Source organism: Cryphonectria parasitica (genome assembly GCF_011745365.1).
Source record: "Cryphonectria parasitica EP155 unplaced genomic scaffold M406scaffold_4, whole genome shotgun sequence".
NCBI lineage: Eukaryota > Fungi > Ascomycota > Sordariomycetes > Diaporthales > Cryphonectriaceae > Cryphonectria > Cryphonectria parasitica.
In genome coordinates this window covers 4,811,740-4,828,786 of record NW_024468912.1, presented here as the reverse complement: position 1 = coordinate 4,828,786, position 17,047 = coordinate 4,811,740, and the positions used below count along the sequence as shown (strand labels likewise).

Below are 17,047 nucleotides of genomic sequence, written 5' to 3'. Positions count from 1 at the left end.
GATTGAGCACTGCTTTCTACCTTCATTCTTCTTGGCCCTCCCCCCACCTTCTTCTACTCCTGCCCTCCACCTCCACCTCCATTCATCACCACCACCTCCTCCTCCTCACCTCCTCCAAATCGCTCGTTTTGCTGTTGTGGACCTCTTTCGACCTGATCTATTTTGTTTCTTGTCCACATTTCATTCCGCTTGAAGCGACCAGCTTGCAGACATTGCCATTGGGTTGGATCAAGTGTCTTGTCGATCATCTACAGCTCTCTCGCTTCTTCTTCCTCCTCGCGTAAAAACAGGTATTACATCACACCTGCAGCACGCCTTGTTTTTTTGGGAGTCTTGAACCACTCACCCTCGTTCTTCGAGCTTCGTGGCTTCTAAGAGAGAGAAAGCAGCATCACCAGCAACAATTAAGCCGCGTTGCCTTCCATTTGTTTTTCATTGGGGGTTTCGACACGCCATCAGTAAACGCAAACATAAACGTCAACGTTTCCCTTTCCCCCCTGGGATCATCCGCCTGTCTATCCACGGCATAGACACACACACACACACACATACACAAAGTACTTTCATTGTACACATCAACACAGGCGCTGCTTGATCTAGCCTGGAACGCGCAATATTACACCACCCTTTCGTCGGCAACGCTGTCGTTACCGTTCTACATTACTGTTACCGTTACCTTCATAAGAGAACGACACTTCACACCCCTCATCCATCCGTCTCCACAACAGGCTCGTGGGAAAACAAGGCGCAGTTCTTAATTGGGACCCACCACAACCCCTGGGTCTTTTTCTTTCTTTTTGGGTTCCCCGTCCAGCCTTGTCACAGATTGAGTCAGTGCAGCTCGGCCGATTTAGACCAGGCCCTTCAAATTCTTGGTCCAACCCATTCTCGAGAAATTCGGATGTCTTGAGAAACTTTTTTCTTTTTAGGACCTGAACCCGAACACGTTCATCTCATCTATATCTTTAGTCCGCCGGGGCATATTCCAAGACGCGCCTGAGACAGGTTCCAGAGGGACACAATCCTTGAAACCTACACGCCAAGGGAGAGAGAGAGGTTGGATTGCGTGACCAGGCCCCCCCCCGCTCTCAGAGTTGTCCTCCCTCTCTAATAGCACGATGGGTTTTCTTCCCATCAACGGCCGCTCCAGTGGGGACGCCGACATACCACTCACCCAGGTCCCAACCAGCGGCTCTGTCGGCGCCAGGAGGCAGAACCAATCTATTGGCGACATGTCCAACATGTCCACCATCGCGAGCAACACCGCGTCGGAGAAGAAGGGAGGGCTGTTTCATCGCAAGTCCAAAAACGAGAAGGATGGCGCCGGCGACGAAGGGGTCATTGGTAGGAGAAAGGCCGTGAGGGCGCTCGGCGATGAGGGCAGGAAGGGCACCTGGGGCGACGAGACGGGCCTAAACGCCATGGGCCGCCTCTACAACAAGATTGTCAACTTTTCCGCCATCACCCGCTACCTGGTCTACGTCGCCCCTGTCGCACTGTTGTTGGCTGTGCCGCTCATTGTCATCCCCATCACTGGTCACATCAACGACCTCCACGTCGGCGGCTCTGGCCAGGGCGCTCCCAAGCTATTCTATCTTTTCCTCTGGATCGAGGTCTCGTGGCTGTCCCTGTGGGGCGGCAAGATCGTCGCACGCCTGCTCCCGGCCGTCTTTATGTTTTTCTGCGGCGTCGTCTCCTCGGGCACTCGCAAGTACGCCACTGTCATCCGGAATCTCGAGATGCCCATCTCGCTGCTGCTGTGGGCTCTGGCCTCGTGGCTCCTCTTCAAGTACAAGTTCCAAGACGACACGTACCAGTGGGTCTACGTCATCGTGCGCATCCTGGGCTCGCTCTGGGTGTCGTCGTGCGTCCTCCTGGGCGAGAAGTTCATCATCCAGCTCATCAGCATCTCGTACCACCAGCGCTCCTTTGCCAACCGCATCCGGGAATCCAAGCGCGAGATCTTCCTGCTGGGCCTCATGTTCGACGCCTCCAGGACCCTGTTTCCCATGTACTGCGAGGAGTTTGCCGAAGAGGACTATGTCATCAACGATAGCATCGAGGCCATGCTCGTCGGCAACAAGAAGCGCCGCCGCAGAGGCCACAAGAAGTCGGGCTCTGTCACCCCCATCAACCCCATGAACCTGGTTGCCGGCGCGGGCCGCGTCGGCGGCAAGATCACCTCCGTCTTTGGCAACATCGCCTCCGAGATCACTGGCAAGCAGGTCTTCAACCCCAACTCTGCCCATTCTGTTGTGATTGAGGCCCTCGAGAAGGTCAGGAGCTCCGAGGCCCTGGCCCGCCGCATCTGGATGTCCTTTGTTGTCGAGGGCAAGGACGCTCTCTATGTCGAGGACGTGGTCGAGGTGCTGGGGCCTGGCCACCGCGAGGAAGCTGAGGAGTGTTTCGAGGCCGTCGACGCCGACGAGAACGGCGACATCAGCCTGGACGAGATGGTCCGCAAGGTTGTGGAGATTGGCAAGGAGAGGAAGGCCATTACCAACAGCATGAAGGATATCGGCCAGGCCTTGAGCGTTCTGGACTCGATCCTCTTGTTCATCGTCCTGATGATCGTTGTCATCATCTTCCTCTCCTTCTTCCAGAGCAGCTTCGTGAGCACGCTCTCCAGTGCCGGAACAGCCCTGATCTCGCTGTCCTTTGCTATCTCCACCACCTGCCAGGAGTTCCTCGGCTCCATCATCTTCCTCTTTGTCAAGCATCCATATGACGTGGGCGTAAGTTGAACATTGATAATCATCCATGTACCAAGAAAGAAAGAAAAAGAGTTCTTTACTAACAAGGTTTTTGAAAATGAACAGGACCGTGTCAACATCAACGGTGAAAGCCTCATCGTGGAGAAGATCTCGCTCCTCTACACGATCTTTACCGACCTCAAGTCGATGCAGGTGACACAGACCCCCAACATCATCCTCAACAACCTCCCGATCGACAACCTCTCGCGGTCCAAGGCCATGAAGGAGGCCATTGAGGTCAACATCTCGTTCGACACCTCGTTCGAGGACGTGGAGCTCCTCCGCCTCGAGATGGAGAAGTTCGTTCGTCACGCCGACAACAGCCGCGACTTCCAGCAGGACCTGGTCATCGGCATCGGCGCCGTCAACGACCTGGACAAGCTTACCCTCAGCATTGCCATCAAGCACAAGTCTAATTGGCACAACGAGTCCGTCCGCGCCACCCGCCGCTCCAAGTTCATGTGCGCCCTCGCCCTCGCCCTCAAGAAGGTGCCGATCTACGGCCCCGGCGGTGGTGGTGCTACGCTGGGTAGCTCTGACAACCCTGCATACTCTGTTACTGTGGACGACGGCTTCGCCAGCGACGCTCGTGAGAAATTTGCCCTGACGGCGGACTCTGCGAGGATGGTACCCCTCATGAAACACTCGACCTCCACGTCTAAGAAAATGAAGCGCAGCGACACGAGCTCCACGAATGGCAGCACGGGACAGGTGCAGCACCTCAGCGAGCGGCAGGCGGTGGCCGAGCTCAACGCGCGCCCCGTGCTCATGGGTCTGGACTCGGACTATGGTTACAACCGGAGTAACGTGACTGACAGAGACCGCGGCAACGGCAACAGCGGCAACAGCAACCGTGGCTCGCCGACTCTCAACTCGCGCGACGCCTCCGCCGAGCGTCAGCGTGACGCGAACATCGAGGAGATCCGCCAGGACCTCCAACAGGACCTGCAGCGTAACTCGACTACCGGCCGCAGGAAGGCTGGCGAGACCTTGCCCACCGCACCGCTGGGCGAAGGTCAGCCGGGCTTCTCGGTCACCCAGCATGACAGCGAGGGCAATACCATCACCGGCTTGAGCTCCAGGCAGTTTTCGTACGATGTCGTGAGCCAACACGACAACAGCAATGACGGCGGTTCCCTGCGAGCGACCAGCACCCGCGGGTCGCCTTACGTGCCGAGCCCTAGGATCGCCGAGGCCGCCCGCGAGAGCTACGTCCCCTTCCAGGTGCAGGGCGGCCGCCTATACCAGAGCCCTCCCGGTGCGGCACAGGCGCCACAGTTCGGTACTACTGCTGCTGTCGGTGGCGCTGGCGGTCGGGACCTGACTGCCCCTCCGTCGTCGTCGTCCTCGGCACCACCCATGCCAGTGGCAAGCCATGATTATCTTTCTGCTGCCGCGGGTGGGAACGCAGACAGGCTGGCGCCGACGAGCTCAGCACAGTCGCACTCCCAAATGCAGCACCCACATGGCGCCCGCGCCCGCGGTCGAAGTGTCAGTGATGCGGTGGGTGAGGCCGAGGAGAACGCCGCGACACAAGGAGCAAGAAAGCAGTATACCAGGTAGTAGAAGAAAGGTAGAACGAAGAAGAGCACGATCTTTTTTTTTTTTTTTTTTTTTCTCTGTTAAAGGCATCGTCACCCTATGAATGACGACTGGGGAAGGGGGCATGAGGGAGGGATTGGGTAATCTGGGTATGGGTTGTGGGGGAGGGGGAACGGGGCAGATGAATACCATAATGACCTAAGACCTGTTTTCAGTACATATTGGGAAAGGGGGGCGGGAATGGCGGTACATGGAGGTGTGGGGGTAATTGGGTCATCGGTTCGATGATACGACACCCTCCTCCCTCAGAATGGATCAAGCAGCCAAAGATGGGAAGACATTTAAGGTGGAGTAGGTGGCATTGTAGATCTAGATATTAGAGCAGCATATTTGCTTGCTTGCATGGGTTTGGTTCACTTTGGCTTGGGAAGAAAGAAGTATTAAGGGGTATACTCATCACAGCCTAAAAAAAGGATAATCAAGTATGGGACATACATATCCTATTCAGAGTAGTGATAGAGTCATGTATAACTGATACAACAAAATTTTCAATTTCAATATTTTGCTTTCCATATAATTGGTAACGGAATGAGGTAGGTAGTGATAGCTCTGAATGGAGTGAGCGATGGTAGTAGTCAAGCCCACCATTACCCTTCACCCGTCTCTCAACAGACATGCTCCAGGGTCTGCGGCGCCCCGTCCCTCTCGCCCAGATCAACCCTCAACACGCGCCCAAACAGCTCAAGCAGGACCTCGAAGCACGCCTTGGTGATGGCCGGGTCATAGCGGCCCTTGCTCAGCTCGTCACGGATGAAAGCGTGCTGGGCCCAGGCGAACTCGTGCCAGCTGAAGACGACGCCGGCGTCGCGCATCTTGGCGCGGATGAGGTCCCTGCCTGAGTCGGGCACGTGGGTATCGCGGATGCCAAAGATCATGCTGACCTCGCCGCGGAGCTTGGGGAGGAGGTCGAGGGTGTGGACGCTGTCCGGGGTAGGTGGGGTGGGATCGGAGTTGGCGCTGGTGTGAGGGCCTAGGGTGCGCGAGTGGACGTCTGTGGCAAAGTAGCAGACGGTGGCTGCTATACGAGGGTCGAGCTTTTGAGTTTTTGCTCCCACCAACCAGGGGTTTAGGTTAGTTTTGGTGGTAATGATGAGAGAGTGAGTGAGACTGAGGACGGAGGGAGGAGAAACTTACAGCGGCTCTGAGGGCAAGATGCCCACCCAAACACATGCCCGTCGCCCCGATGCGCCCTGTACAGGTGGGCAGGCTCAAGAGGTAATCAACAGTCTTGTACGAGTCTTGGTCGTAGGATTCAAGAGTCTAGAATGAGGGTATGACCCCTCTCTCTCTCTCTCTCAACCGTTAGAAATCAGGCAATAATTCCCCACTAGCATGGGATGGGAACGGGAGAGGGCAAACACAGACCTTCTTCACTTTCCACTCGTTGCCCTGGTCTGTCCCTGGCACGTCGTAGGCCAGAGCCTCGGGACCTGTAAAGTCATGGTAGGAGCTGGGGGCGGCGACAATGTAGCCCTGACCTGCGATCTGGCGGGCGAAACGGGCAACAGGGCCAGTGACCTGGTAGATCTCTGAGAAGAGAAGTACGCCTGGGAAACGGCTGTGCAGCAGGGGGGAAGAGTTGGGAAGTCAGCCCAAGACTTTGTTCTCTCTCTGTTCTCTCGTGTATGGGGTGATGAAGGCATAAACATATACATACGCGCTTGGATACTGAGGGATGGTTGGGTGGTAGACAAAGATCCTCATGGGGCTGTCGACCCCATTGACGGTTGTGATCACATCTGCGTGGAACTCTTTGATGAGCATGTTGAGCAATTTAATGTGTGTCGTTGTTGTTCTTGTTGTTGGTTGATATGGAGGAGGAATGATGGGGGATTTGGGTGGAAAAGAAGAAGGAAAGTGTTGACTATGGTACAAGTTATGGTATGTTGTTTTGAAATTCTGCCCTCCGACCCCTCCGTCAGTGGAGATGCTGGCGGCATCGGGGGAGGGGTTGATTCTGGTGGGGGCAACCCCTGCTCAAGCAGCGCTGACAGGGGCCTAAAGTGGTGGGGCCAGGAGAGCTTTAAAGCTGGCCCATGCAAACCTCAGGGGCCCTCGAAATGTTCTAGAGCCTTTAAGCTTGTAAAATAGACAGTTGTTTAGTTGTCTGTGTTGCATTGTATGCATGTGCAAAGTGCTGTCGACTCTCTTCCTCTGGATTATACATAACTTTATGGTTACTGTTCTTTTCCTTCTCTTCCTGCTTTACTTTTGCAAAAAGCACTGTGCAGGCCTACAATTCCAATTTGAAGCACACAGTACCACTCTAGAAACCACTTACTGTACCACGAACAAGGGTGGGCCCTCGCACCTCTGGAGTACCTGTTATCCCAGATAGGCTGTCAATATGTTGTCTGCTAGGCGGCCCTTTTGCATGCACTTTGCTTCTGAAAACATACCATGGCTGGAGCTTTTTGTCTGCCACTGTGCTATGAAATTGGGACTCTACCAGACTGTGGCGCAGGGCAAGACTAAGATTTGTGACAGGAGGTACTGGGTACTTGTAAGTACTGTTGGTAGTACAGCACCTTTGCCTGCCTCAGCAAAACCACGTGCCAGCTGTTGCAGGGAGCTGCAGCCTGGAGCACACCCCCAACCTCCTCCCACCTCCATACACCAACAAATTCCCTGGTGACTCTCTCCCTTTCCCTCTTTCTTGTCGTCACCACCACTACCTTCTTTTGTTTCCAAATACCTCGCACAAATCCTCGGGCTTCTCAAGTTCCATCACAACATTCCCCAACAGCCAACCACCCGAGAGCTTGCAGACCTCATCTAGGCACCCATACTCGCCACCCCCACCAGGGAAGGACCACGACGAAAAGCCACAATTCTGACCTGCCACGACTTTCATAGACAACAACACCACACTTAAGGTTAGTCAGGCTGTCAGTCTATCGTCTGTGCATTCTTCTTCCCCCAAATATGACCTGATCCAATCTTCTGGCCGTCCCTGGTATCGTTGCAGGTGGGAACACGTCCCCTTCAAAGGTTGTTGATTGGGCACTCATCAGGAGCCTTGAGTCAATCTTTCATAATCTTGTCTTTCCCCAAAGTCAGTATTTTTGCGTCTACACCTTGTCTCCCCACCATCCCAAGCATCAGTCTTTGAGCCTCTAGCTTGACATTCCATGTGTCAAGAGGGATGAGACAAGAGTTGATACTGTCGCTCTCCACAACAACACCATCCCCATCCCCATTTCTGACAGTAGTCAGTAGATACCCTTTCATACAGATCTACATCAACAGCACTGGCCAGTCAGCCATGTACCCGCAGCGTCGACGTTTCTACTAGGTTTGGAATCACATATTTCATTCCCTTGGCTATTAATAGAGAAATGACTAAAATCTATTCTCCTAGCAATCTTCGTACTCGTCTCTCAAGAGGGAGGACCCCAGACCCGCTTGATCCATGTCTCTCAAGCGTTTCAATGCCGATTTACGGTCCGTCCGTACTCGGCTGAGCACGAACGGAATCCCAGGCGTCGATAGCGTCGAGCGTGGCGATTCTGACGGTGAGGTTGTTTTCACGTTCGTCCATGACAAGCTGTCCGAGCCTCTTCCCGTCCGTCTGCTCTCCCAGAACCCCGACGCATATCCCGACGATCATAGCTTCCTTCTCTTTACCGATGCTGAAGATGCCCCTCCCGAGCTCGTCAAAGCCCTTGGTGACCTTCAGAACTACACCTTCGGCCAAAACATCTTCGATTCGCTCCGCGACGTCTCGAGTGGTCTGACCCGCGCCCTGAAACTGGTCGACGCAGATGGCGACACCAGCATGGGCGATTGCCACGACGAGGTCGAGGGCGCCTCTGACCAGACCCCTGAGGAAGACGGCAGCGATGAGGAAGAGGTCTATTATGAGCCCGAGGAAGACGACGAGTACGAGGACGACGACATCTTTGGTCTGAACGTATCCCAAGGTGACTCTTCTGGCCACGGCGATGGCCACAAGACGTCCTCTGCCACGCTTGCCAAGATCAAGAGGGATCTTCGTCAGGCTCGCAGTGCAGGTGTCAAGGTGGGCATCCTGCATGGTGTCAACGACCAGGCCCGTACCCATACGCTGTCGCTTTCTGTTCGTGCGAGCAAGCTTGGCATCTCGGACGAGACCCTCGAGGCTTGGGACGTCGACCCATCCGAATACATCGTCCTCCTGCTCCGGGTCAACGAGCCTTATGCTGCGGCTTACAAGATGGAGCAGCACGGCGCTGCCTTCTTCGCTGTTGACTTCCGCTTTGGCAAATGTTCCAGGTACAAGCCAGATCCGAAGTTGGCATGGAAGGCATTTGGCTCGCAGTCTCAGCATAGCGGTGCTGCCGCTACCGCCCCGCACCGGGACGCAGAGGGTCCAGCCGTCCAGAAGCTCTTCATCTCCAATTCTCTCGAACAGTTCATGAAGGAGAACTTCATGTCTCTCTTCAGCCTTCGCCTGAGCGGGTGTACCAGCTGGGACGACGCTCACACCCGATACACGGAGATAAACAACCGGCATCGACCCGCGAATGCCACGCAAGAGACCGCCAGCCGGTCAGAGAAATCGCCACTCAAGACGAGCCCCAAGGGCAAAGAAGGCGCCTCTAGCCCAAGCACAACGTCGGGCACAGACTACAGAACCACGACCCCGGCTCTACTGCTTGTTGACGCTTTCGACAAGCCCATCGAGGACATCAGCTTGCCCCTGGTGGCCATGCAGTTTGCCACCCATTACTTTGTTCGATGTACAGACTACTGCCTGCGCTGCCACCGCAGGCTGAGTAAAGACTTTGAGGCCCTGAAGCCTTTCGTCTGTTCAGATCCCCTGTGCTTGTTTCAATACATGGCCATGGGTCTCGGCCCCTCCATCGAGCACGAAGTCATGACGCAGCCATATGTCGTGGATCTCCTAGTTTCCTTGTGCTACAGCAGCATCGAGCAGCCAAGTTATCTACTTGGGTATACACCAACATTGCCCAGTTCATATCCGATACGTGATTTCCCGACTGGCCTGCGGCTAAAGGTGCCCGAGGCAGTGATCGGAGCCGGGGAGCCCTTCGTAGAACCGCTGAGGGTCTCTGTGGACATGAGAGAAACCACGGGGCCAAAACTCGTCATGCTGCACAAAGCTGCCGATTTCGTTCGCGTCTCTGCTGAGAAATGGATCGTCCTCGAACAGCCGACCCCAGCCGGCGGAATACTTCACCACGCCAGTATCACGTCTGTGGACTTCTTGGGAAACACCTTGGAAGTAGAATTTCGGTACTCTCACCAAATGCTTCCCGAGACGCCTGGGCATCTCAAACCGACGTCTGATCCGGGGGAGATGACACTATCCTGGTATGAGACCGAATTCGACGATCTAGACTTGCATGGAAAGGCCAAGGCCATGCTCTGGCTCCTGAGGACGCTCCCGCCCATCGCGCACCTGCGCGAGTACCTGGAGCTGAATCCGCTTGCGACGCTTAGGAACTGTCCCGATATTACACCCGCGGCACTGACCCTCCTGAAATGGATTGTGGCCTCGAACAGATCATGCATTCTCCAGGTCACTCCCGTGCGCGACCGACATATCCAGAATAAGACCCTGTCCGACACCATCAAGATTCGAGACCAGGAGGCTATCCCCTCCATGCGTGCTGGCCATGTCCAGTTCCGATTCGCTCAAGGCACCCCCGACAAAGAACTTCGGTTTCACCGCGCGCTCAAGGAGCAGGAGTCACACGAGTACCCGACTCTCTTTGCATGGCACGGAAGTAATCTGGGGAGCTGGCACAGCATCTTGAGACATGGCCTGGATTTCAAGAATGTCATACACGGTCGAGCATATGGCGACGGTGTATACTTTAGCCAGCAATACGCAACCAGCATGAGCTACATGAGAAGCGCTCAATCTTGGCCAAACTCGGCATTGTGTGCTACCGGCGCCATTGCCCTTTGCGAGATTATCAACCGCCCTGACCAGTTCGTGAACACCATTCCACATCTTGTCGTCTCGCAAGTGGACTGGATCCAGTGTCGGTACCTGTTTGTCACAGTGGGAAGCAGTCCTTCGAATGATACACCTTTGTTGGATGGTGAAAATGGTGGCCGCGCCGCAGATGTTATGCCTCCCTCTTTGGGTGCAGAGCGGATTGTCGAGATTGCACAAGACCCGACACGAAAGGTCTGGGGTCCTGATGATGAAGTCTTGAAGATACCCGCCAAGGCATTGCCGAGCAGCCGGGGCGCTCTGTCGCATAAAGAGAAGCTTTCCAAGCCGTCACCGTCCAAGAGGAACCACAACACCTTCAACGGAGCTGCAGACACGGACCAGGAGGACAATTCGGACCTGGAGGCTTTGCTGAGCGAGGAGGAGCGTCTTCACCCGCCCTATAAGCGGGCCAACCCCAAGGTGTCGCGGGACTCGAGTGTCGACACAGACACCGTCACTGCTCTCCAGCTCACCGCAAAGCGGCCCTTGACACCGCCCAGCACTGACTTCCGACCGGGCACACTGGATCTAAGCACTATGCCCCGACTGGCGCTTCCCGAGTGGGCTGACGCCAACGCCACGAGGAGGCTTGCGACCGATATCAAGCAGATGCAGAAGATCCAGGCGAGCACCCCTCTGCATGAGCTTGGGTGGTACATTGACTTTGAGAATGTCGAGAACATGTTCCAGTGGATTGTAGAGCTTCACAGCTTCGATCCGAAGCTTCCCCTGGCCAAGGATATGAAGGCAGCGGGTGTCACGTCTGTCGTTCTGGAGGTTCGCTTCGGTCGCGACTATCCCTTCTCACCCCCTTTCGTCCGGGTTGTCCGACCTCAATTTCTGCCATTCATGAATGGTGGCGGTACGTCTCGAATCTTTTTTCTTTTCTTCTTCTCTCCTTCCTTCGTCCCCATCTTCTCATCTTGTTCTTTGTTGAAGAATTGAATCTGCTGATTTGCCGATTGTTAACATGATACCTGGGGAGGAAATAGGTGGCCATGTGACGCTTGGCGGAGCGATATGCATGGAGCTTCTGACGAGCAATGGCTGGTTGCCTGCGACGACGATGGATTCGGTGTTTTTATCGATCAAGATGGCTATCAGCTCGACAGAGCCGAGGCCTGCACGGTTAAACTCTTCAGCTACAGCGGATTACCATCCGACGCATGCGCTGGAGGCGTTTCAACGTGCAGCTGCACGTCACGGCTGGACAGTGCCCAATGATTCGCTGGAGAATGCACAGCAGCCCTTTGCACAGCCATAAAAGACAAATACTTGTGGTAACTCGAGGCCTTTAGTGAGGTGATGAGGTGAGAACGGAGTTCTTCCTCTCCTGCGTCGCTTATCGTGGGCGCACTTATTTTCGGCAAACAGCAGTATAAAACACTGAGATTTCATACTTGGTCTTGAATTCTTTTCCCGCCACGATCTTCTCGTCAGAGGCCGCCCAGAACATGACCGAGTCAATGAAGAAAGACTACCGACTTTGGCTTCACCCACCTGAGGAGTCGAGAAGAAGACTTGGAGGATACAGAAAGCCAAGAGTGGATATTGATATGAAGCGAAACAAGAGACTGCTTTAGAGAGATGCATGATCTGAACAGGAACGGAATCATGGACGAAGGTCGAGAGGTGATCTTTATGGGCAACGGCGTCAAGAGTGATTACAAGGCATTTTCACATGTCAGGGCTTCCAAATTGGGCCGGGTAGGTGACAAAGCAGGGCGTCTAGACAGACCAAAATGGGGCTGTTCCCCTTCACTTGGGCGTTTGGTCACGAACAGCCTGCGGTGGCTTGGTATCTGCTCGGCGTTAAAGGACACAATGGTGCTGGACAACAAATTGCATGGTCGACAAAACCGGTCAGGCGCGTGGATGAGGTCATTCGAGCAGCAAGGTTGTTGCTAGGGCATCATTTGGCAGCAAAACATCTCAAGCTTTTCTATCTTGATTGACTGATGAGAGCCCTGAATTGGAGGTGAATGAGCAGATTAAGTGCCCCAGGCCTTGTTTGAATGCACGTCTTCCACAAAAACAGCTTCTAGGCTACAAGGTATGAACTCCCCTTTTGCCTCTGCTATCTTCCATTGCCAAAGTTAACCAACCTGCATGACTTAGAAGAAAGGCCCTCCAAAGGGTCCACCCATTGGCGTTCCCCAGTCGTCCGCATCACTGTCCGACTCGCTGCTGTCGTACAAAGGACCCCCAAAGAGGGGCCATGGTGGGAAGCCCATCGATCCAGAAGCTCTAGGCATAGGCATTGGCATTGGCATCCCCATCACAGGCCCATACGGCCCAATGCCAACTCCCCCTCCTAGTCCAGCGCCACCTTCTTCTCCTATTCCAACGCCGGCAGCAGCAGCCATCTTGGCCTCCCTCCTCCTCCTCCTATCATGTCGATCGCACAAACCGCCCACCCATCGCCCGTCACCACGCCGCCGCGACTGATGGTGCGCCGCCTCTGCCCTACACCCATGGTAGACACACTCATGGCGCTCGCAGAACCGTCTCGGGGCGGTGGTAGCATGTTCTCCGCCGCCGCCGTCAAAGGGAGCAGCAGCAGCAGCAGCAGCAGCAGCAGCAGCAGCAGCACGACCACCCATCCTGCCTGCGCCGCCGAGTGTGGTTGGGGTTCCGTTGCTGGTACTTGTCGTGGTGTTGTTGGTAGCAACCTCTGCCCCGCAGCGCCCGCCGTCGCCCTGGCACGAGTGTGCGGCGCAGAACCTGCTTGGCCCGGCTGCTCCTCCTCGTCCTCCTCCTCCCAACAGGCCAGCCAGCAGGAGGATTCTCGCGTGAAGGGCTGTGCTGTCGTTGAGCATGGCCGTCGCGGTGTTGGTGTTGATGTTGGTGCTGTTAGTTGTGGTGGTGTTGGTAGCCGGTGGGGAAAGAAGGTGGAGGAGAAGGGCATTCTTTACCTGCTCCTGGCACAGGCCCGAGGCGCACTTGTGGATGATGCAGTACTGTAAGGAGCCTGGGGGCCGGGGGTGGGGACAGGTGCGGAAGCCGCAGGCATGGTCGTCGCAGTAGTGGGAAGAGGAGGAGGGAATGGCGGTGCTGGATGCTGTGGTGCCTGTGTTTGGGACGTTGCGGTGGCGGAAAGGCACTCGATTGCTGCAGAGGGTGTTGTTTAGAGTTGGGGCGTTGCAGGTTGGAAGGTGGTCTATTATATATTTTCGGATAGTCGTGAGCATGAAGACCAGGCGATGCGGAAGAGTCAACGGTCAGGGGAAACAAGAAAGAAAAAGAGAGAGAGAGAGAGAGAGAGACAGAATGATAATTGGGAGGAAGGCCAAGAGGAAGGACAGGAGATGGAAATGTTCTCTTCCGTTCTCAGCCGGAAACGTACGTCTTTCACACTCGAGATACCTGATGGGGCCCCCATCCACACCCTTCTCAACATAGACCCACTCACGGCATCCTGCGACGACACAGTACTGATGATCCTCACACCGGTTTCTGTTCGAGGCCGCAGGTCTTGCGCACTCTTCCACCACGCAGGTGTGCACAGGACAGTGCTCAGCCCCCGACACCCTCTGGTCCCTCCGCGCACCACATCCCTCGGTCTTGCACGCGTGCGCATCACAGAACCTGCTGCTGCCTCCATCACCACCATCACCTCCTGCACTGCCGTTCGTTCCCTTCCTGCCTCGCGTGCAGGCCGGCTCGGTGCACAGGTGTCGCTTGCAGTACCGATCGCTGTCTGCACTGCGCTGCTCCTCACAGAAGCCGCTAGACCTACCACCGCCCTCTCCCGCCTGGCAGTAGTGCAGGCCACAGTACCTAGCCATCCCCTCGCCGCCACTACGACCACCACCAGCGAACCCGTCACGCACATGACAACGTCGTGAACACCCCGTGGCAGCGCACGTGCGATGGTGGTCGCAGAAGCGCGTGGGATCACCGTGCTCGCCTTTGCCCTCGACGGCGGCCGTGCAGGAGGCTGCCTCGCAGGTGTGGTTGTCGCAAAAGGCCGAGGCGAGGTCGAGGATGCGGGCTCGGTCGCAGGCGGGTTTGGTGCAGCGGTGGAAAGGGCAGTGGGGGTTCGTGGGATCGGTGCGACGGGCTGTGCAGGTTGGGAATCCGCAGCCGTCTATGGAGGAGGTGGGAGAAGGAAGAGGAGGTTAGTTTTGTGTGTGTGTGATTAGGAGTGAGAATGGGGGAGAGAGAGAGAGGGAGAGACAGAGAGAGACAGAGACGAGAGGGACCTACGATCTTTGCAGTACTTGTACTTCTCGGGGTTGTCTTCTTTGACGGTCCTCCAACAACGGCCTTCGTCGCCAGTCGCTGTACATCGAGCATCTGTTTATAGCCACTGAACATCAGCTTCACTGGCACCAGGGCCCATCTATTCACCTTGCCTTGAGCTTCCGTCCATTATACTTCTGATGATAAACTCTTCATCCATTCACTATCCTCCTACCCCTCCTGCCGAAGCACGACTTGTGATATCCACAGGTGAAACAAATCAAAACTCACGATTATCACAGTACATCGTCCTCCCATTGTTCTGTGCCGAGCAGATCAACCCCCCAGGCAGAACTCGCGCGCAGTAGTGCTTCTGGCAGTACACGAGGTCGACCTTTTGCCCGTGGATCCTCGCCGTGCCGATGGGCTCCTTGCATGCGCGACAGCGGCCGTTTCGGTGGCCGTGGTGGTGGTGGTGGCGGTTCTTTGAGCGGGAGGATCTTGGGTACATGAGATCCCACATGGTTGTTCTTGATCTTATTGGTTGTTTGGGAAGGATTTGCCTCGTGATGGCTGATGGGAGTTTATCGTCCTCGGGGGGGTTTGTGTAGATAGATGACCGAATAGACCGTTCCTTTTGTATGCTCAGTCCTTTTGCCCAGCTTCTACCTCTCTTGATGACTCTGCGAATGAAAAGTTTCTTTGATTCTTCAGCAAGACCAACCAACAGATTACTCTTCAAACCAAGTCTAAAACTTGTCTGGCTGAATCATATGTACCTGACAAGCAAGAGCACGTGGATTGTGAAATAGAAAATGCCCACGTCCAAAAGGCTTGATGACTCCTCCCTTGGAAGTTTGACTGAAGGTTCAAGAAAAGAATAAAAAGAACTGGTGGATTTTTTCTTTCTTTCTTCGGGGATAGTCAGGTTAGGCAGCACACAGAAGGGCTCGGGACATTTCATGTAATACCGTGTGAGAGTGTATCACTTCGCTTGTCAGCCGACCTTCTTCTTTCCCTCCCCCCCCCCCCTCCTCCCTCTTCCATGGAAGGAAGCGGCAGTTTCCCTAGGTGGCGGATGCATGTTTGGAGCGGTCGGTCGGGCTGTCCATGCGTCTTGGGATGATCGCGGCTGTTTCTTCTTCTTTTTGTCTGTTCAGGATCTATGATGGTCTCACCGGTTGACGGATAGGAAACTGGCGCTTTGAGATGTTGAACGCTGCCTTCAAGAATTTATGTCTTGCATCTTGAATTCACATAACAACTGACAATCGACAGTATTCACTCATTCTTGATGGCATCATTGAGATGTGTCTGTGGCTCGCATTCCTAGGTAGCACGGAGATCAACTAAGGAGCCAATCTAAACAGATACATATGTGCTTTTTCGAATTGAATTGTCTCACGTTTGTTTGTGTGTTCAATTTGACGCTTGTAATGTAATTGTAATGTAACACTATATGAGGACCTGGGTAGAACGTCTGTCTCCAGGATTAAAATCAGGTACTTGGTATCAAGTGAGCAATGAAACAAACAACTCTTTGGCTGGAAGATCCAGTGTAACGAAAAAAAATCAGTCATAAAACCAACCGTCATATGACTCCAGCTTGATTGTCTGCAAAGACTTGTCCCCAACCCGCCTCGTATCATATTCATCCCCTTTTTCCCTCAAGAGACAAGTACTATTCGATGATTGCCATCCCATGTCGCCAAACCTATTCGCCCGATTATGTATACAGAAACTCTCAGCCTTACGTCGGAAACTTTTCCCAAACAAGTGCCCAAAAAAGTTGTCATCCCACTTCCGCATGACTTTCCAGGGGTCTACTATGCTGAGTATCCTAGGCTGAGTCAATAGCTGCTTTGAGAGCGTTCGCCAACAGATCGTCATCAGCTCTGTCCTTGTTCTCTGCTACTTGTGCTGGGTTCTCGGGGGCCGGAGTAGGCACCGGAGGTACTGGACTCAGTGCGGGAGCGGGTGCACTTATCGGCGCTAGGGCCGATGCAGGCGCTGGTGTTGGTTTTGGTGTCAATGCTGGCGCTAGGCTCACAGCTGCAGGAAGTGCAGTGGACTGTATCGGCGGCCTAGGCGCAACGGGTTGTGCAGATTTTACAGCAGCTTGAGAGGGCTGGGAAGGCGCCTGTTGGATAGGCTTCGCAGGAAGAGTTGCTGGGACAGCCGCATTCTGCCCTGGCGGCGCCGGCATAATGGCGGGCATGCTTTTTGCCGCTGGCGCTGGCGCTGGTGAAGGAGCCGATCCAACAGGCGGCGGTATGGACGCAGGCCGAGGTGGTGCGGTGCCAGCAGCGGCCGCTGGTCGGGGAGGAGTGGATGAAGGTTGACCAGCAATCGCTGGCGGTCGTGATTGCGTCTGCGGTGTAGTCGACGAAGCAGCAATATTGCGTGGAGGAATAGAGGAGGCTGGGGCTGGAGCCATTGGCCGCTGAGCTTGCTGGTAAGCAGGCGGGCCCTGGGCAGCTGGTTGCTGTATTGGCCTCTGTTGATATTGGGGATGCGTTGGAGCGCCAGCTTGTTGCAGTGGTCGTTGATAAGAAGA

General features: G+C 54.9%; 5 protein-coding genes across 5 annotated transcripts; 3 read left to right on the top strand and 2 right to left on the bottom strand.

Annotated features, from left to right (window-relative positions):
• Window positions 1–1,343: 1,343 nt before the first annotated feature.
• On the top strand, window positions 1,344–3,761 carry M406DRAFT_11687 (uncharacterized protein; the record flags this gene model as incomplete). The annotated part of the gene is made up of 3 exons (XM_040915371.1): window positions 1,344–2,735; window positions 2,820–3,409; window positions 3,557–3,761. Coding segments are annotated over 3 exons (2,187 nt in total), but the record flags the coding sequence as incomplete, so codon positions are not given.
• A 586-nt stretch (window positions 3,762–4,347) lies between these two features.
• Window positions 4,348–6,175, bottom strand: M406DRAFT_322420 (uncharacterized protein). Its single transcript, XM_040919639.1, has 5 exons — window positions 6,013–6,175; window positions 5,721–5,913; window positions 5,490–5,615; window positions 4,825–5,389; window positions 4,348–4,364 (listed from the first exon to the last, which is right to left on the bottom strand). Exons 1-4 carry the CDS (start codon window positions 6,117–6,119, stop codon window positions 4,961–4,963), a joined length of 855 nt encoding a protein of 284 aa, XP_040777508.1. The 5' UTR covers window positions 6,120–6,175; the 3' UTR covers window positions 4,348–4,364; window positions 4,825–4,960.
• Window positions 6,176–7,767: 1,592 nt separating this feature from the next.
• M406DRAFT_38809 (uncharacterized protein) lies at window positions 7,768–11,569 on the top strand (the record flags this gene model as incomplete). Its single annotated transcript, XM_040924074.1, has 6 exons — window positions 7,768–8,109; window positions 8,209–8,885; window positions 8,946–9,879; window positions 9,937–10,378; window positions 10,433–11,167; window positions 11,298–11,569. The coding sequence occupies 6 exons, from the start codon at window positions 7,768–7,770 to the stop codon at window positions 11,567–11,569; spliced, it is 3,402 nt and encodes a 1,133-aa protein (XP_040777507.1).
• A 467-nt stretch (window positions 11,570–12,036) lies between these two features.
• Window positions 12,037–12,253, top strand: M406DRAFT_356375 (uncharacterized protein; the record flags this gene model as incomplete). Its single annotated transcript, XM_040923428.1, has 1 exon — window positions 12,037–12,253. A coding segment is annotated over exon 1 (204 nt), but the record flags the coding sequence as incomplete, so codon positions are not given.
• A 166-nt stretch (window positions 12,254–12,419) lies between these two features.
• Window positions 12,420–15,013, bottom strand: M406DRAFT_330352 (uncharacterized protein; the record flags this gene model as incomplete). The annotated part of the gene is made up of 5 exons (XM_040920508.1): window positions 12,420–13,408; window positions 13,718–14,106; window positions 14,173–14,368; window positions 14,515–14,604; window positions 14,782–15,013. 5 exons carry the CDS (start codon window positions 15,011–15,013, stop codon window positions 12,420–12,422), a joined length of 1,896 nt encoding a protein of 631 aa, XP_040777505.1.
• Between the last annotated feature and the right edge of the window lie 2,034 nt (window positions 15,014–17,047).

What these genes read in the sequence shown, in the direction of transcription:
- M406DRAFT_322420 (XM_040919639.1), bottom strand. Translation starts at nt 6,119, where the DNA reads ATGCTCATCAAAGAGTTCCACGCAGATGTGATCACAACCGTCAATGGG. An exon ending in ATCCCTCAGTATCCAAGCGC is followed by an intron (nt 5,914 to 6,012) that starts GTATGTATATGT and finishes CCTGCTGCACAG; the next exon opens with CCGTTTCCCAGGCGTACTTC. An exon ending in ATCTTGCCCTCAGAGCCGCT is followed by an intron (nt 5,390 to 5,489) that starts GTAAGTTTCTCC and finishes AAAACTCAAAAG; the next exon opens with CTCGACCCTCGTATAGCAGC.